Consider the following 18,407-nt stretch of genomic DNA (forward strand, 5'->3'; position numbering starts at 1 on the left):
CAGGAAGACTGCTGTGGGACACCTTGCTCAGCAAAGCATGGGCTGGGGAGGGGGTGTGAGGGGCCACCACAAAAAGCTTAGACCAGTTCTGTGTCTATCACATCCATCACCCTGTAAATCTCTCTCTCTCTCTCTCTCTCTCTCCCTCTCTCCCTCCTCTCCCTCTCCTCCTCTCTCCTCTCTCCTCTCTCCTCTCTCCTCCTCTCCATCTCTCTCTCTCTCTCTCTCTCTCTCCCTCTCCACCAGCATTTGATTCCACATGTTTAAAGAGCTCACCTCTCTTCAGCCTTCAGCAGAATTAGTGGGGGCGTGGAGGTGGGGGGCATCCTGAACACATAAATTAGACTGAACTTCCCTCTTGATGCAAGCTTTCACCAATGGCAAGACTAGTGTTATGTTAGCTCGTTTAAGTTCCCTGCAAAACAGTATTTCGTCTGTGCAGATTTCAGTGCTTGCATTATGAAACATGAGCGCTCAGCTCAACTCACCTTCTATCTGTGTGTCTGCATCACTTTTGTCTTCTTTCTTCCGTCCTCTCACATCACAGGAAGAACTGGTCACATGATCCTGCTGAGCTGCAGAGGAGTGGGACATGAGGAGGGCAGATGTCTGCTGACTTAGTGCTCTCTCCTATCCCCACGGAGCTTTGCCTCCCGTGGTTAGTTGCATGTCCCTTAAATCTCCTTTTTGGCAGAAGAATTTGTGGCTTATGGATGTGTTGATTGTTTTAACGAAATTTGGGTATATGACGTGATTTCTAAGAACGTTAATCCTGGGCTGGCAACAGTCAACTCAATGCAAAAATATGCTTAGCTGCATTTTCTTTATGCTTAGCTGCATTTTCCAATGCTACAATAAACATGTGTCTTCTATAGTGTGTGTGGGGGGGTGGGGAAGGGGATAAATAACCACCAGGAAAACAACCAGGATAGCTAATCTTGATTTTGAATGGAATCACCTAGAAGATCCACATCCGGTGTGCCTGTGAGCTTCCTTCCAAAGAGGATTAACTAAGGGAGAGGATTAGCTCTCAGAGTGGGCAACGCTTTCCAACAGGTGGCCCAGATATGAAAAGGTTCAAGGAAAAGTAGTGTTGCCTGCTTGCCTGCTTCCACTCCTTCCTGAGTGTATCTACCCTGCTGTTGCTTTTGCTGCTGCTGCTGCTGCCTCAGACTGCTGCTTCTTTCACCTTCCAAAGCAAACTGAGTACCAGCAGCTCTCCAGCAATCCTTTAGGCCTTCAATAACAGACTGGGACTGTCGAGGCTTCATGGACTAAGTAAGCTGCTACGATTTCTCTTCCTCTAGAGCCTGCAGATGACCGCCATTGGCCTACTCAAATCCTATGGTGTAAACCATTCTACAAATCTCCTCTTAAAATATATACATACATACATACATACATACATACATACATACATACATACATACATACACACACACATGTGCATTCTATTGTTTCTGTTCCTCTTAGGTGACAAGAGGATGAACTAGAAGATTACTTTGGGGCCTCCAATTCTGGAAAGAGAGGTGTCCCTTTGGCCTATCATTTGGCACTTATCTATTGAGTCTGCCCTACACAGTAGTCTGGTCAGAAAACTACAGAATACTGGCAATTCTGAAAGCTAGCTCATTTCATTTCTTTCTTTCTTTCTTTCTTTCTTTCTTTTTTACAATGAAAGCAGTTGACTTAGAGGAATTCACTGAATGTGATTCCCATCATGAACCCTCCTCTCCAAAGCCCTGTTGAAGATCTTCCAGCTCATAAGCACACCCTTCATATTGGGAGCTCTCTCTCTCTCTCTCTCTCTCTCTCTCTCTCTCTGAGTGTGTGTGTGTGTGTGTATGTATGTGTGTGTTTGTCAAAGACCACTGTGCAGATCACGCAGCACTCAGAAGTGAACTGACTGTTTTCACTGTGAGCTTAGGCTCTGAGTCCTGCAGATGGGGGGCCCCCTTCCTCCCCTTAAACACCCCTGGGGTAGATGGGAATGGAGAGCATAGTGGAGGTGACACCATGAAGGGAAACTTAGGTTCTATGTTAGTTGGGCACAGAGTGATGCCCAACCTTGGCTGAACAAGAAATCACCTTGGTGGGCAAGGGGTGTTAAAAACAGTCATTCTCTGGGTTAGAAAGATGGATCCATGGTTAAGAGCTCTTCCATGCTCTTCCAGAGGACTCCGGTTCAATTCCCAGCACACATATGGCAACTCACAACCATCACAACCTTTAGCCCTAGGGGATTCAGTGCCCTCTTCTGGCCTCTATGGGCACTGCACACTGAAGGTGCACAGACGAGCATGCAGATACACATCCCTACATGTGAAATAAATTTAAATAAATAAATAATGCTCATTCTCCCAAATAAAAAATACCAGGCTTCAGCTGTGTCATCTTGAGCAGGCCACTCAATTTCTGTCAGTCCCAGTTTCTATATCTAAAAAACCAACTTGAGAAAACCTGGCTACTTAAAGAGATGTTGTAAAGATCACACAAACGATTGCTTTCTAAAGTCACATGAACATGGTGACATGTTAGTCACATTATGATCTTTCATGGGCTTCTTGCAGCCACAGACTCCTTTCTGTGACAAAATGAGCACAGATGATATTTGATAACCATGGGATAGAATTGGCACCTGTAGGAACTGAACCCTATGCTTCTGGGCCCATAAGGCTTACATGTACAACAACTAAAGAGAGTGACCTCAAGGTTATGGTAAAACCAATCACTGTGGGAAATAGCAATGTTCTCTTGGGCCACTGTGTGTACAAACTTGTATGTTATTTGGGAAGCAAACACTAAGACATCCCAGCAGATGCTATGAAACAATGAACGTTCACTTAGGGCAATTTGCAAAGCTCAAGAACAGGGGTGTGTGTATGTGTGTGTGTGTGTGTGTGTGTGTGTGTGTGTGTGTGTGTGTGTGTGTGTGTGTGTGTGTTCTCAGCCATTGACTTTCAAATCCTCTCCCACTAGATGGGTCACATTGGAGCCTACTCCTAGTTAATCCTTCCTTAACTGTGTGACCTCAGCCAGTTCTCTATTTCTATCGGCCTCATTTGGAGCTGGAGTACACAGTAATTGAAACTGTTGGAATTTCTTTCCATTCCTAAAACTGAGTGGTTTGAAGCACAATTTCACATGGTCATTTAAAACCGTTTTGTAAATGACTTTAGATTTTCTCTGTAGCTGCTTTTATGTCATTATTTGTTAAATCAATGATTTGGTTAAGATCTCTTGCCAGGAGATTAGCTCCTAAAACGCCATCACTTTTCAGTAAAATAGGGACTGCTTGTCAGCTACAGTAATGGATACACTACGCATTATTTTTGCAACGTGGAGTCGGCAAATGCCTGTGGCCAAGCTTCCTATGTGGTTCATTCCTGGGGAAGGCAGAAGCTACTTTGTACACCCATTATTAACTAAAATGAACTTGGAGGTGACTTCAGCAGTGCTTCAAACGCATGACCCGAGAGCTCCGAGTTCCTTCTGCCTCCGGAACTGTTTGACATGGGAGAGTTAGCCAACGGTGCCGCCTCTGGTGGTTCAAGGGTTGACCAAGGATGTGAGACTCGGGAGCTCTAGGATCCTAGGATCAACATCCTAGCACATGGGTGAGGATAGGAAAGGGTGGCAACTGTGAACGCAAAGCTCTTCCCACAAAGCCAACCCAGGCTACCGCAAAGCCACCACAACGCCTTTGTGTCCCCTAGTCACCCAGCAAAGCCAGCACTGATCACCTTAGACCACATCTCCAAGGTCCCAGCTCCCTTCACCACCTCACTTTTTAGCAGTGAGTGGAAAACAGGGTCTAGAAAATGTCTTGGGGGGGGTGGGGAGACCACGCACTAATTCAAGAAGTAGACTCGAATGTCTCAGTGTGTCGGGCACAAGAGATACAGCTTTGAGCAGCACAAATATATTTCGTGATGGATTATGTTCTAATTAAAAGCTGGTAGAAAATGAAATCTGTTCTTCATAGCCTTTAAAGACATTTCAGCTTGGCCTACGTTTTTGTATGTTTCAGTCTGTTTGAGACTGGGTCTCACTTTGCAGTCCAAGCTGGCTTGGAACTTGAGGTTCTCCTGCCTCAGTTTCCCAAGTGCTAGGGTTACAGATGTATGTCACCACAATTTTCTTAAAATGCATCATCGCCGAGTTGGGGAAAACCTCCAAATATTCAAAATGTAATTTGGCTTCCAGCTCACAATGAGAGCATATTGTTAGTATTTATATTTACCTTTGCCAATGTAGGAAGATCAGTGTGTCTCATTTTATAACTTAAGTATTCAGCCCCCATGGCATAAGAGTCTCCACTTGTGCCAGTCTCAGGGACACCAGGATTGTCGATGTGTTCACGGGAAGGTTTACTCCCTTCAGGGTTAGGGTTTTTTTATTCTTGGCACCAAAACTTGTAGGTTTAAGTCCAAATTTCTGCAAACAGATCAACTGAACAGTATGGCTTTTGAGTTGAGTATGGAAATTGCCACACTTGGGAGGCAGCAGAGACAGGAGGATTACAAGTTTGAGGACCACCTAGGTGGTAACACACAGTTAAGAGAAAGGTATAACTTTTGTTAAAAACTTTCTTTGCAAAAAGCAGAAAATTCCACACAAGCTGGAGTAACCAGGGACGTTTTTGGTTTTTGTTTTTTGTTTTTTTGAGGCAGTGCTTTTCTGTGTCCTGGACTTGCTTTATAGACCAGGCTGACGTCAAATTCACAGAGATCCAGCTGCCTCTGCCTCCCGAGTGCTAGGATTTCAGGTGTGTGCCACCACGCCCAGCTGCATTTTGTGATTTTTCTACCAATGTGTCCACTGATGACTTTTCTACTTTATGATCCTGTTAGAGTGTTATATATTCAGGAAAAGGTCCAGTTTTGAAGTTTGATCTAAAGATAGATGCAGTATGGTATTCTCTTGTGATACCAAAGGGGAGCAAAGAGCTGAGGCATCTAGTCTGCTATGATGCTAGGCTGGGGCGGAAGGGCTAGTTGAAGTAGAAGGGGTAGCTGGGGTGGAATGAGTAGCTTAGGTAGAAGGGGTAGCTGGGGTGGAATGGGTAGCTGAGGTAGAAGGGGTAGCTGGGGTGGAATGGGTAGCTGTGGGTGAAACAGGTAGCTGGGCTGGAAGGGGTAGCTGGGGTGGAATGGGTAGCTGAGGTAGAAAGGGTAGCTGGAGTAACTAGGGTAGAAGGGTGGGTTTAAGTGCATTGGATGCTTTCTTGAATACCATGGTTTTAATTAATGGTGGGTTTTCAGGATATAACTCTATTCTAAGGTGTCATACAATATAAGCAAAAGTTCTTGGGATTCTAAAATCAGAAATCATAGTATCAGTAGGTCTTGCAGAGATGCTAAGTGGAGCCTTGGTAGCTCCAGGGATCAATATTCTAGAGGTTTGAGTCAACTTGCTTGGAAACCACTACATTGTAGGGTTTTTTGTTGTTGTTACATTTAGTGTGTGTGTGTGTGTGTGTGTGTGTGTGTGTGTGTGTGTGTGCACCACAGCACAGATATAGAGGTCAGAGAACAGGTTGCAGAAGTTGGGCCTCTCCTTCCATCGTGCGGGTCCTGGGGATCTGACTCAGGCAGTTAGGCTTGGTGACAAGTGTCTTCATTGGCTGGGCCACCTTCCTGGCCTTCCAATTCATCCTTAGCCAATTCCTCCACTAGGTTTCTTTTCTCTGCCTAGAAACTTCTCCTTGTGATCTGCCTTGTTCCCAGAGGTTAACTTTCTTTCACCTTCCGTTTGCTCCATCTTTCTAAAAATCCAAATCTCAAGGACAAGAGCCAAATTGGATTCCTTCATTCTGTTTTTTGTTTCATCTTCTTCTTCTTGTTGTTTGTTTGTTTGTAAAAATCTGACCACCCCAGGCTAATCTGTAGCCACAGTCCGAGCCTTCCTTGTTGCTTGTGAGCCCAGCCTTTAATAGCCAAGTCATCTCTCCAGTCCCCATTCCTAGTTTAATCAAAGCCCTTGGTAGATGCCGGAGATACAGTTAATTTGGTAAAGTGCTTGCCTTGCATGAATGAATCTCCCAGTACCATGTCAGTTGGGCATGGTGGAGTAGACGTGTAATCCCAGCACTCAGGAGATGAAGGCAGGAGGACCAGAAGTTCAAGGTTAGCCTCAACTACATTTTGAGTTTAAGGCCAACCTGGGCTACATGGGACCCTATCTCACAAAACAAAAACCATGGTGAGGCATCAGAGAAGGGCTGGCAGTTGTTGGGTTGTATGTGGATTAGTACTGAGTCTGCCTTGCTGGAAGGATCGGAGGCAGATATAGCTGAACATAGGCATATGCAAGGGGCTATGGGCACAGAGACACCACAGTGCCCACTACAGGGGTTGGCATGAGTTTTTCTAGCTTCCAATCACATTTTCTATGTATTAGGCTATGAGAATAACCATGGCATAACACTACCAACTGAACACAAATCACCAGGATACACATCTTCTGTTTGTGCCAAGCATAAGGACTACTAAATCTGTGAGCATCAGCCGCTCTTGGTTGTTTTCCCGATGTATATGGGATTACACTTCCTCCTCAAAGAGTTCCTATAACCCTCTCCAGTGGGGTCTGCATCCCTCCAAGTGGAGGCCCAGACATGTCTAAACCAAGGGCTACCACATTTGATAGTTTGAGTCCTAGGTACCAAAGCTAGGGTTGCTTAGAAGAGTTAAGAATCATTGTTAGAAAACGCCAAAGGCGGAGAAAGGCAGATCAGGAGGGCAGAGTGAGGTCAGAATCAGTTCCGGGGCCAGAGGGGAAGGCACAGAGGTGATGTGAGACGGGAGCAGGCACTGTGTTTGCTTCTGTGGTCTCACTACTTAACGTATGGCTGGTGTCCTGGAAGGATTTCCTTTCCTTCTTTCTTGACTCTTGGTCATAGGCTCCTCTCATTTCAGCTGATCCCGAATGATCTGCTGGAACCATTTCCTCTTGATTACCTGAGAACTCTTCCACATTTTTAATCATCTGGAGTTCAGCTTGCTTTAAAGAATATGGCACAGAAGACAAACTTTAGAACTACACCACAGGCTGCTGACATGAGTCCCGCAGCCTGGAGATGAGCAACAGTCAAACTGCTCCGTATTACTGACTCACAGGAAGAGCTGCCCTAGGTATTTCCTGCTGCATAGCCTGACCCACCCACCTCCCAAGAAAGACAAGCTGCCACAAAGTGCCAGGTTATAGTCATCATATCTCCAGTGTAGTCCAGCACTGTGGCACAAACCAACACCTGATGCTCTGCCTGGTAGGATACAATTCATGGCAGACCACCCTGGGTGTGGGATATGCTCTCTTAAAAAAAAAAAGAAAGAAAAGAAAAGAAACACATAGATGCCCGGCGTGGTGGCGCACACCTTTAATCCCAGCACTGAGGAGGCAGAGGCAGGCAGATCTCTGTGAGTTTGGGGCCAGCCTGGTCTACAAAGCGAGTCCAGGACAGCTAAGAGTATACTGAAAAACCAACCAACCAACCAAGCAAAACCAAACCAAACCAAAACAACAACAGAAAAATCCCACATGAGATGTAGAGTAAAAGATGTGGGTGGACAGATAGCTCAGCAGCTAAGAGCACTGGCTGTTCTAGAAGACTGGAGTTCAATTCTCAGCACCTACACGGCAACTCACGACTGTAACTCCAGGTCCAAAGGGTCCAACAGCCCCTCACAGGCATTCACGGAGGCAAGACACCAATGCACATGAAATAAAAATAAAGTTTAAAATGTTTTAAAAACTTAAAAGATGTGATTGATCATACTTTTTAAATCTTTTTAATTGGATCAATGAACACTAGCAGTGTTTAAATATCATGTTCTGAAGGAAACCATTCTAGTATCAACTCATGGTAACCCTACCTTCCTTGAAATTGAACTCACATCTCATCTCCCTGTAGAAGTTTCGCTGCTGAACATTCAAAGGAGATGTGAAGTCACTGGTCTATGAGTGATAATTTATTTGATTTTTTTTTTTTTTTTGAGGCAGGGTCTAACTATGTAGCCTAAGCTGGCCTCAGCCTAGTAAGTGCTAGGATTAGAGGTGTGTGCTGCAATAGAAGGAATCAACCACCCGAGTTCCTGTTAGAGGACCAGTGGTGGTGTGGGCTACTCAAAATGCTACTATTGATATTAGGTGATGGAAGCAGTGAAAGCAATAGTGGGGGGAGGGGAGGAAGATGATTAGTAAGTGAAGATGCTTGCTACCAAGCCTGAGTTCAACATCTGGGACCCAGATGGGGGCAGAAAAGAACAGACTCACTCACAAGTCGTCCTCTGACCCCGACACACATGACGGCATATGCACCCACACAATAAACAAACACACAAAACAACAACAAGCAACATGGACTTTTATGGTGTAGTATGGCAGCTAGGCTTTTACCTTGGGCTCCTAATGTCAGCACTCCTATCTTTTGGAAGATGCTTCACTCATATTTTTTAGGCAATCTTCAGTGGACGCATCATCACTATCCAAAACTCTTTGTAGCTAGGTGTGGTGGCGGCGGCGGCGCACACCTTTAATCCCAGCACTCGGGAGGCAGAGGCAAGTGGATCTCTGAGTTTGAGGCCAGCCTGGTCTATGAAGTGAGTCAGGATTGTCACCCGAAATGCCCTCCTAGTCCTTTCCTTAATTACAACCTCAAGGAGCCCTTGAGTCGGTCAAGGCTGTGTACGTTTCAGTTCAAGACATGTTTACAGTGCTCTGAAGGGACGAGGCAACTGTTTATTGAGAACACAGTGCTTGAATATCATTTTAAATGGCACAGAGAAGATTTCCATCACAAGGTGCTCCCGGCAGCAGAGATTTACCACACAGGAAGCAAAAATCACTTCTGCCATGAATGAGCTGGGGGAGACATCTAACAAACACAAGAATCTCATCTGCCCATGGTACTAGCATACAGTGGCTTTGCAGGCTTTTCACAACCCATCACTTAGGGAATGCCCCCTGTGCCTGTGGAGGAAGGGGAAGGGAGGGGGAGGGGAAGGGGGGAGGGAGATGAGAACACTTCACAGGCTCAGCCAAGCCTCAACCTTACTAGGTAGGTGACACTGAACTTCCTGCCTCCACTTCCCAAGTGCTGGGATCATCGACACACACTAACATCTAGGCAACCTTTGTCTTACAAGGAAAGAGCTCAACTTTGTTTCTTGTTCAAATCTTGGGATTGATAATAATCCTTCCACTCTGCCCTTGGGGGAGCTCACAGGTGAAGGTGACTAACACCACACAAAATCCCCTCTCTTAAAGATTCCACGGAGACCCCTTTCTTTGTCTCTTTGTGCGCTTCATCAATTGGCTACTTATACAGAGAGCATACTTAAGACCCGATGACTTTTTTTTTTTTTTTTTTTTTTTGACATCTGACATCGTATTTAAGAGCACGTGGTTTGAAGTGAGAATTGAGTTCAATCTGCGACTGTCCCGGTATATACATCTCTGAATAAATCATATTAAATTCTTTGGGACTGTTTTCCCATCTCTAAAATGGGACTAATAATAAAAATTACACCACTGTGTGTTAAGGAACAAATAAACTAAGATTTGCACATTTCTTAACATCGGGAATAGGCATTCACTAAATGACAAAGTTAATTCTTAGTCTTATTAGGCAGTTATGACTGCCGCAAATCTGGTACTTGTGCCAGGCAGTTAACACTAATCCCTGCCTGGATGGATGAGTGATAATTGACTCGCCCAGGGTGCAATTCACTCCCAATGACAACAGGACTTCGGACTCCAGGCCCCAGCATCCCCATCACCCTCCATTACCCTCCATCACTTTAAAGACTTTTATAGAATGGGATGCAGTATCCAGCACCAGAAGAGAATTCTCCTTGGTGAAGGCCAGCGCCACAGGGCGGGAAAGACCATGCGTGACCATGGGCTTCAGGGCTGGGAACTCCTCAGGCTTCCCCAAGCAGATGATGGCTGGCCCGGAGGTATCAGCAACAATCACGTTTCCTTGGTGATCGAAGGCCACGGCGGAGGCAATTATTTTGGAGGGAAAGAGGAGGTTCAGCCCGAAGCTATCCACCTGGCCAATCAGCTGCATAGTGGAGTTGAACACTTTCACCCTTGTGTTGACACAGCCTGCCATCCCCAAGGGATGCTCTAGGACCGCGACGGCCCCGGTGGAGCAAGACACAGCCACCCCACGGGGATTGCACAGTTGAGCTTGCAATCTCTCAATCCTCCGAAGGACTCCTTCGGGGAAATCCACTTCCAGCAGGTGCAAGGTCCCCGCCTCTGCGTCAGTCACCAGGACCTGGTTCTGAGAGGTGATCTCCACACCCCAAGGCAGAGAAAACTGCTTTCCCACAACCAGCTTGATCTGGCCAAAGAAATCAAACACTTTGAGGGAGTGGTCGCCAGCGTCGGTGACAACCACGTGGCAGTCATTGGTGACAGCAACGTCCAGTGGGTACTTCACGTCTTGCGCTGCGTCCCCCTTTTCTCCAAACTGATGTGCGCCTCCTCCTCCAGAGTCAAAGATCTTGACCCGCCTTTTACCGTCGTGCACGACCACTACACGTCCGGTCTTGGGGCACAGTGCAAGCCCCGTGGGGTTCACCAGGGTCCCCCACCCACCAAAGGCGTGGTGGCAGGTGAGAGCCCCGGGTGTACAGGGGGTGGCGCTGAGGGCAGCGGGGGACGCGTGCAGGGTGGTGCCCAGGAGCTCCAGAAGGTGCAGCACCGGCAGGCAATCGCTGGTGTTACAGGCTCGGCAGGCCCGCCTGCAGAAGGGACACTCGAGGGCCAGCGTCCGCGGGTGCGCGAGCGCGGCCACGCAGGCCAGGCAGACCACGTGGCCGCAGGGTAGGTTGCGCGGGCGCCTCTGCTGCCGGTGGCCGAACCTCTCGAAGCACACCTTGCACTCCAGCAGGCTGACCTCCGCCTCGCGCACCAGTTCGGTCCGCACCCCCGCCGCCTCCTCCCCCATCGCTCCCGCCGCGCAGCGGCCTCCTCGCAGTCCTCCGTCACGGTCACGGTCACCGGGCGGGGCGTCCGGTCTGACGTGCGGCGTCGCAGGGCCCCGGACCGAATGCCCGCTGCTGCCCTCTGGCGGGAACACGCCGCAGCCGTTCGCATGCGCATGGGAAGGGAGATGGGGCTTTAGAGATGAGAGTCTCCCGGAGCTGATGCCCAGCGGAGCACCAATCAGCTGCCCTAGGTGTTGGGTACCAGGGCTGCGCAGGAATGACAGGGCTCCTAGTCTCCGTATATTATGACTCTTGAGGGCAGAGAAACAAGAAAGAAAATAACTTCAAGGGCCGAGGCAGGTGTGCATACTTCTTTGGTGTGTTTTATCACACTTGTGAGAATGTAACACTCGCGGCGCTGGGTGTGGTAACTGTAATGCCAGAACTCAGGAAGCAGAAACGGGAGAATAGCAGTTGGTCATTAGAGGCCAGCTTAGACTACAGTGTCTTAAAACAAGCAAACACTCCACCACCACCATCAACAAAAACCCAGCCAAAACAAAATAAAGCAAAACAAAACCACAAACGAAAAAAACAAACAAAAGAATACTTGTGGAGCCCTGTGTGGTAGTGCACGCCTTTAATCCTAGCACTCTGGAGGTAGAGGCCAGGTGGGTCCAGGACAAATCCTATCTTGAAACACACACACACAAACAGAGAGAGAGAGAGAGAGAGAGAGAGAGAGAGAGAGAGAGAGAGAGAGAGAGAGAGAGACAGACAGACAGAGACAGACAGACAGACAGACAGAGAGACAGAGAGACAGAGAGACAGAGAAGAGAAGAAAGAAAGAAAGAGAGAGAGAGAGAGAGGGAGAGACGGGGGGAGAGAGAGAGAGAGAGAGAGGGAGAGAGAGAGAGAGAGAGAGAGAGAGAGGGAAGCAAACTAACAAACATTTGAAATGGGTTAGCTCCCTTGCATGGTGGTCTACATAGTGAGTTCTAGACCAGTTAGAGCTATATGGTGAGACCCAGTCTCAAAAACAAATAAAACAACAAGAAACTTGGAGTTAATAGCAATTCCTATAGAATTGACTCCATACCGGCCTTCCTTTAAGTGGTTCTCATGCATTGTTTTATTCAAACCCCATGGACAATTGGAGGGCTTGGATAAAGAATGGCTGGGCTGTGACTGGAACACGGCAGATTGACTATAGGCCCTCTCACTATCTGGCACAGGTCATCAAACATGGCTGTGTATGACAAATGTTTGAGTCTCATTGCCAAAGGTTTCACCGGTCCCTCGTGGGCTGGGCTGACGTAACATAGAGGTAAATTTGAGCCAGTGATTCCATCCCACAGTCTTCCAGGCTCAGGTAAGACTGATGGTGAAGGGACTGAAGAGATGGCTGAGCGGTACAGAACGCTTCCTGCCCCTCTAGAGGACGCGAGTTCAGTTCCCAGAGCTTACACTGGGGGGCGCACAATCACCTGTAACTCCAGCTCCAGTGAATCCGGTGTCCTCCTGGTACATACATATATGTGGCACACAAATATAGACACCTGCATATAAAGAAGTATGAGAAATATTTCAAAATTAAAAATGATTGGATGAAAATGATCTAGCATTTATCTTAGAACAATCTTAAAGTTACGGTCAGTGTCGCCTTCAGGAATCCACTGCGGTATTCAAACCTCTCATTTCCGGAGCTAATTCTGTCTTACATGCACAAGGTCCTTGGTAAAACCATGTGTGAGATCATCCCTGTTCATTTAAAGGCCATAATCATGATTGTTCGCCCTCTTGTTTCATAGATTTCCAAGAAAATGGAGGATTCAATCCTTTGTTAATACCCCTGGAGAGAGAGTCTCTGGAAGGCCAAGAAAAGCACTTTTAAAAAATACAAGTCTCAGAGACTGAATAATCAAGCCAATGCTATGACTTCAGAATGCATTCCCATTCTAAATAAGAAAGCAGCTGAAAATGTTCTCTCACAGAGATTTCTTTCTTTCTTTCTTTCTTTTTTTTTTTTTTTTTTGGTTTTTCGAGACAGGGTTTCTCTGTGTAGACCAGGCTGGCCTCGAACTCACAGCGATCTGCCTGCCTCTGCCTCCTGAGTGCTGGGATTAAAGGCGTGCGCCACCACACCCGGCTCACAGAAATTTCTTTTAGTAGTAATTTTTATTTGTTTATTTTTATTTCTTTGTGTTCAGGTGGGTGTCTGTGTAAGTGTATGTGCACATTTCTGTGTGTGCGTGTGTGTGTGTTCGCGCGCGCGCGCGCACGTGCACACCCTTGGAGGTCCAAAGAGGGCATTAGGTACCTGGGAGCTGGAATTATAGGCAGTTCTAGCCATTTGATGTGGGTAATGGAATCCTAACGTGGGTCCTCAGGATTGATCAGCACGTGTGTTTAACTATTGAGCAATATCTCCAGCTCCTCAGACATAATATAGACTTACAGTGTTGTGTATAAGTGTTTTTGTTACACTGCGTGTGTGTACCACGTACATGGCTGCTGCTGTGGGAAATCAGAAGAGGACGTCAGATTCCTTGGAACTGGAGTTATGGATGACTGTGAGCCACTCTATGGGTACGGGGAATCAAACCTCAGTCTTCTGCAAGAGCATTAAGTGTTCCTCACTGTTGGGCCATCTCTCCAGCTCCTCAGAAAGGATTTTTAAATCAAGAAATACAGTTGGGATACAAAAACTGGACTATTTTTAGAACCAGTCTTGAGCAATAGAAATATGATGAAACCCACATCTTAAAATAATTTCCTCCAGCTCCATTATTTTTTTTTTTAAGTAAAACAAAAAGGAAATTAACTTAGTTGTATACTTTATTCAACCCACCATTTGGACACTGCAATCACCTGAAAATGTGAATGAGACGTTTTATACTCATTTTATGTAGTAAGTAAAAATCTGGCATGTTTTACACTGAGGGTGTACCCAGTTCAGTTCAGTTAACTTCCCTTTGTGGCTGGTGGCTCCCACACGGAGCATGACAAATATAGACCCAGTCATGATAGATGTTACTTTTTAAAGGTATTTCCCTCATCAAATCTCTTACTTGTGTCTAACATCTCCACTCCAGCATTGCATCAAAACTATTCGAACACCCTAATTCAAGGCTGACTGCAGCCAAGCTGTGTCCTCCTGGGGCGTCCAACAGCTCGCACCCTGCTAAACTTCCCTCTCTGCCTTCTCAGTCCTTTGCTGCCTCCGTGAGGCTATTGGCAGTACTACACCACTAGAACTGTTAGGCCCAGGCAGGGTCAGCTTTGCAGAACAGCAAGCACACAATCTCCTCCTGGGTTTTTACTAAGAAGCACCTCACAAGAGTTTGGTTTGTTTGAGGCAGGGCCTCACGTAGCTCATGTTGGCTTCACATTGGTTAAAGAACTGAGGCTGGCCTTGACATTATGGTCCTCTTGCCTCTAACACCCCAGTCCGGGCATGACAGGTGTTTCCTACTGTGCCGGGTCCAAGTAGCAAATTGAAAGTGTGGCGTTTGATTGGCAGTTGAGGTTTCCTCAGATATGCAAGGCTTCAAGCTTGAGTCTATCGCAGTTTAGGGTCCTCAGCCATCATCACGTTCATAGTTTGCCTCCATCCCACGGCTCCACCAGTCTATTCTAGTGTTTCTAGCAGCCCAAGATGACAGCCCAGGCAGGTCTCCTTTCTGTATAACCAAAGATACAGAGTCTAACTGACTGCCTAATCTATTTAAAAACTTGAACTTCAGCCAGGCTGGGAGGCAGAGGCAGGGGATCTCTATGAGTTCAAGGCCAGCCTGGTCTACAAAGTGAGTCCAGGACAGCCAGGGCTACACAAAGAAGCCCTGTCTTTAAAAAACAAAACAAAACAAAACAAAACAAAAAGCAAAAAACAAAACAAAACAAAAAGACCAAAACCTTGCACTTAATTTTCATCTCTTTTTATTGCTTTTGTCTCTGAAGGGACACTAAGTCCATCTTTCGTTTTGCTCAACACTGTATCGTCCCCATCACGGGCCCAACAGGCATGTATGTACTCCATTTACTGGGTGAATGCAGTTATCGGGACAGGAGGAAATATGCAGGGATTTAAAAATCTTGGATGTGGTGGGGTACACCTTTAACCCCAGTGCTTGGGAGGTAAAGGTAGGCATACCTCTGTGAGTTCCAGGCCAGCCAAGGCTACAGAGTAAGGTCTAGCCTCAGGTAAAAAAATAATAAAGGCCTTGGGTTAGGCAGGTAGCTCCATGGTAGAATATGTGTTCTTTACAGCACCAGCACCAACCAATCAGAATTTTATAAAATAAAACAAAAAGTTTGCTTTTATGCTGGGCATGGTGGCCCATGCCTTTAATCCCAGCACTCAGGATGCAGAGGCAGGTGGATCGCTGTGAGTTTGAGGCCAGCCTGGTCTACAAAGTGAGTCCAGGACAGCCAAGGCTACACAGAGAAACCCTGTCTCAAAAAAAAAAAAGTTAGCTTCCGAGAAAAAATTTTTTTATTAATTTTTTCTTGTTACATCTCAATGGTTATCTCATCCCTTGTATCCTCCCATTCTTCCCTCCCTCCCATTTTCCCCTTATTCCCCTCCCCTATGACTGTTCCTGAGGGGGATTACCTCCCCCTGTATATGCTCACAGGGTATCAAGTCTCTTCTTGGTCACCTGCTGTCCTTCCTCTGAGTGCCATCAGGTCTCCCCCTCCAGGGGACATGGTCAAATGTGAGGCACCAGAGTACGTGAGAAAGTCATATCCCACTCTCCACTCAACTGTGGAGAATGTTCTGACCATTGGCTAGATCTGGGTAGGGGTTTAAAGTTTACCTCCTGTATTGTCCTTGGCTGGTGCCTTAGTTTGAGCGGGACCCCTGGGCCCAAATCTGCCTATCATAATGTTCTATTTATAGGTTTCTAGGACCCTCTGGATCCTTCTACTTTGCTATTCTCCCATGCTTCTCTCATCTAGAGTCCCAATAGGATGTCTTCCCCTCTGTCTCAGTTTCCTGGTAAGCGAAGTCTTGCTTCTGAGAAAAATTTTGTCACTCAGAAAATGTCCAAAGAACTTGAAAGGACGATGTTACAGATGTGTCCTGGGGCATGTAGTGCAAGCATAAGTTTGTAAAAACAAACAAAAAAATTTAAAAGAAAACATTCACCTCTTAGCAGGATTTGCCTCTAGTGAAAGGTTGTTTGGTTGGTTTTGTTTTCCTTTGGTAGTCCTCCCTAGACTTCCCAAGTTTTCAGATAGTATGGTTATTTTGTAATAACAAACATTTTACCACTGAGCGATATCCCAAACCTAGCATATTATTACTACTAGTTTTTAAAGACTTAGTTTTAATTTTTATTTACATGCTGTATGCTCTCTGAATGCATGTATGTGCCACTTACGTGAGGGTATTCATGGAGGAACAAAGAGGGTATCAGATCCTCTGGACCTGGAGTTATAGGTGGTTCTGAGCTACCTCACATGGATGCTAAAAACTGAACTCGGGTCCTGTGGAAGAGCAGTATGTGCCCTTAGCCACCAAGCCACTGCTCCAGCTCTCAGCATGTGGTCTTTACCTTTTTGTTGTTGTTGTTTTTCAAGCCAGCTGTGACCTTGGCTGTCCTGGAACTCGCTCTGTAGACCAGGGTAGCCTCGAACTCACAGAGCTCTGCCTGCCTAGGCCTCCCGAATACTGGGGTTAAGGGCATGCACCACCATGCCCAGTTGTTTTTTTATCATTAGAGTATAAATAAATGCTCACCTCTTATTTTAAAATACTGCTTCGACCAGGCAATGGTGGTGCACACCTTTAATTCCAGCACTCAGGAGGCAGAGGCAGGCAGATCTCTGTGAGTTTGAGGCCAGCCTGGTCTACAGAGTGAGTTCCAGGACAGCCAGGGCTACACAGAGAAACCCTGTCTTCTCCCCACCTGTTCTTCAGCACTCACAGAAGATTTTCAGGCCGATTTAAAAAAATTTACACATTAAGGTTATACAAAGCTGGGAGATGGGGACTGTTTACTAAAAACAGGGCAATTATGTTTAAGGTTCACATATGAATCCGCTCCCGTGCCCATTATTAACTTGGCTGCTCTGGTGGGTTTGTTATGTTGACAAGGAATAACATGCATTCAATGGCACAAAGTAGAAAGCCAGAGCCATGTGAATTAAAGACAATTCTAATAAAAGCATCCAGAAAGGTTTCTTTAAAAAATCCCTCCTCTCTCTCACCCACACACAGTGACCACAGACACACATGCACTAGTTACTTTTCTTATTGATGTGGCCAAACACCAGGCACAAACAACTTAAGGAAGACGGGGAGTCTGTTTTGGTTCCGGGTTTGAGGGAAGACATGGTGGAGGGCTTGGACAGAGGCAGCTGGCATGCTGTGCATCTGACTGTTCACTGGCACTAAGAAAGAAGCAGAGGAGGCTTGGGCCAGAACCCAGGCTCCCTATAAACCATTAAAACCTACCCGTAGTGACCTACTTCTTTCAGCTAGGCTCTTAAAGTTTCCAGAACCTTCCAAAACAGTGCCACCAGCTGGAGACCAGGTGTTTAGACTGCGAGACAGTTCACATTCAAATCATAACACGCATGTGTAAATACACACTGAAAATTGCTTCCTTTATGAAATAAAATGACAAGAACATCCTACAGCAGTGAGCAGGCGAGCTAATGCCTCTGTGGGCTGAGTTTCCGTTCATCAAGAGAGCCTCTCTTAAACATAATCCAGGCCACCTTCTGTGGTCCCAAGCACGAATCCTTTCCAGAGCCAATCTCCAGCTGGTCAGTGGATGCTTTGCTTGTCGTTCGTTGTGTGTGCTTTCCTCATTTGGCCACATAGACTGGCTAGGGCACGCTCTTCTTATTTCCTCCCATCTGCAGCTGTTTGTGTGGTCATGCGTGCAGAGCAGGGCAGTTAGCAAATCACGGTGCAGGGCAGCCGGTCTGTTATTTAAAACAACAGCATTATAAAAGAGGCATTTTTGGAAAATACCAAGAATAATTCAGTGTCTGTACCAGGATGTATATGGGGGTATGTTTTCAACCTCAAGGCTTTAAACATCAGAACTCCCTCAGTGAGAAGAGGCATGACGTGAAAGATTGACTACATAAGGCTATCTCATTGGTCTCCTTTAAGACTCTCTGGGTTTGAGTTACGGAAATGAATTCCAGTTACTGCCTGAGCAGTAGTCTACCATACCACATGAGGCTTTCTTCCTTACACTGACAGCAGGGCTCTTAGAAGAGTAAACCAGGGGGCTGGAATACTGATGGCCCCTGAACACTGCCAGCCCCTCTACTGTCCCTGTCTCCACTTCTCGGCTCTGTGGCAGGTCAGGGCAACCCGAGATCCTGCCTGTATCCATTAGTTTTGTCCTCTGAGCAGCTAACTTGCATTTTCAGCTCCGAGCTAAAAAGAAATGGAATACATCTCTAAAGAGAATTGGATTGGCCCAGCTCAGTGGTCCAACC

The 18,407-nt window shown here is 46.4% G+C and overlaps 1 protein-coding gene across 1 annotated transcript; it reads right to left on the reverse strand.

Annotated features, from left to right (window-relative positions):
* Window positions 1-9,365: 9,365 nt before the first annotated feature.
* On the reverse strand, window positions 9,366-11,023 carry Nhlrc1 (NHL repeat containing E3 ubiquitin protein ligase 1). The gene has a single exon (XM_051170857.1). The coding sequence runs from the start codon at window positions 10,958-10,960 to the stop codon at window positions 9,776-9,778; it is 1,185 nt and encodes a 394-aa protein (XP_051026814.1). The 5' UTR covers window positions 10,961-11,023; the 3' UTR covers window positions 9,366-9,775.
* Between the last annotated feature and the right edge of the window lie 7,384 nt (window positions 11,024-18,407).

The sequence above is a fragment of the Acomys russatus genome, chromosome 3 (assembly GCF_903995435.1).
Source record: "Acomys russatus chromosome 3, mAcoRus1.1, whole genome shotgun sequence".
Lineage (NCBI taxonomy): Eukaryota > Metazoa > Chordata > Mammalia > Rodentia > Muridae > Acomys > Acomys russatus.

Bases quoted from the DNA above. Each gene is read 5' to 3' on its own strand.
- Nhlrc1 (XM_051170857.1), bottom strand. From the start codon at position 10,960: ATGGGGGAGGAGGCGGCGGGGGTGCGGACCGAACTGGTGCGCGAGGCG.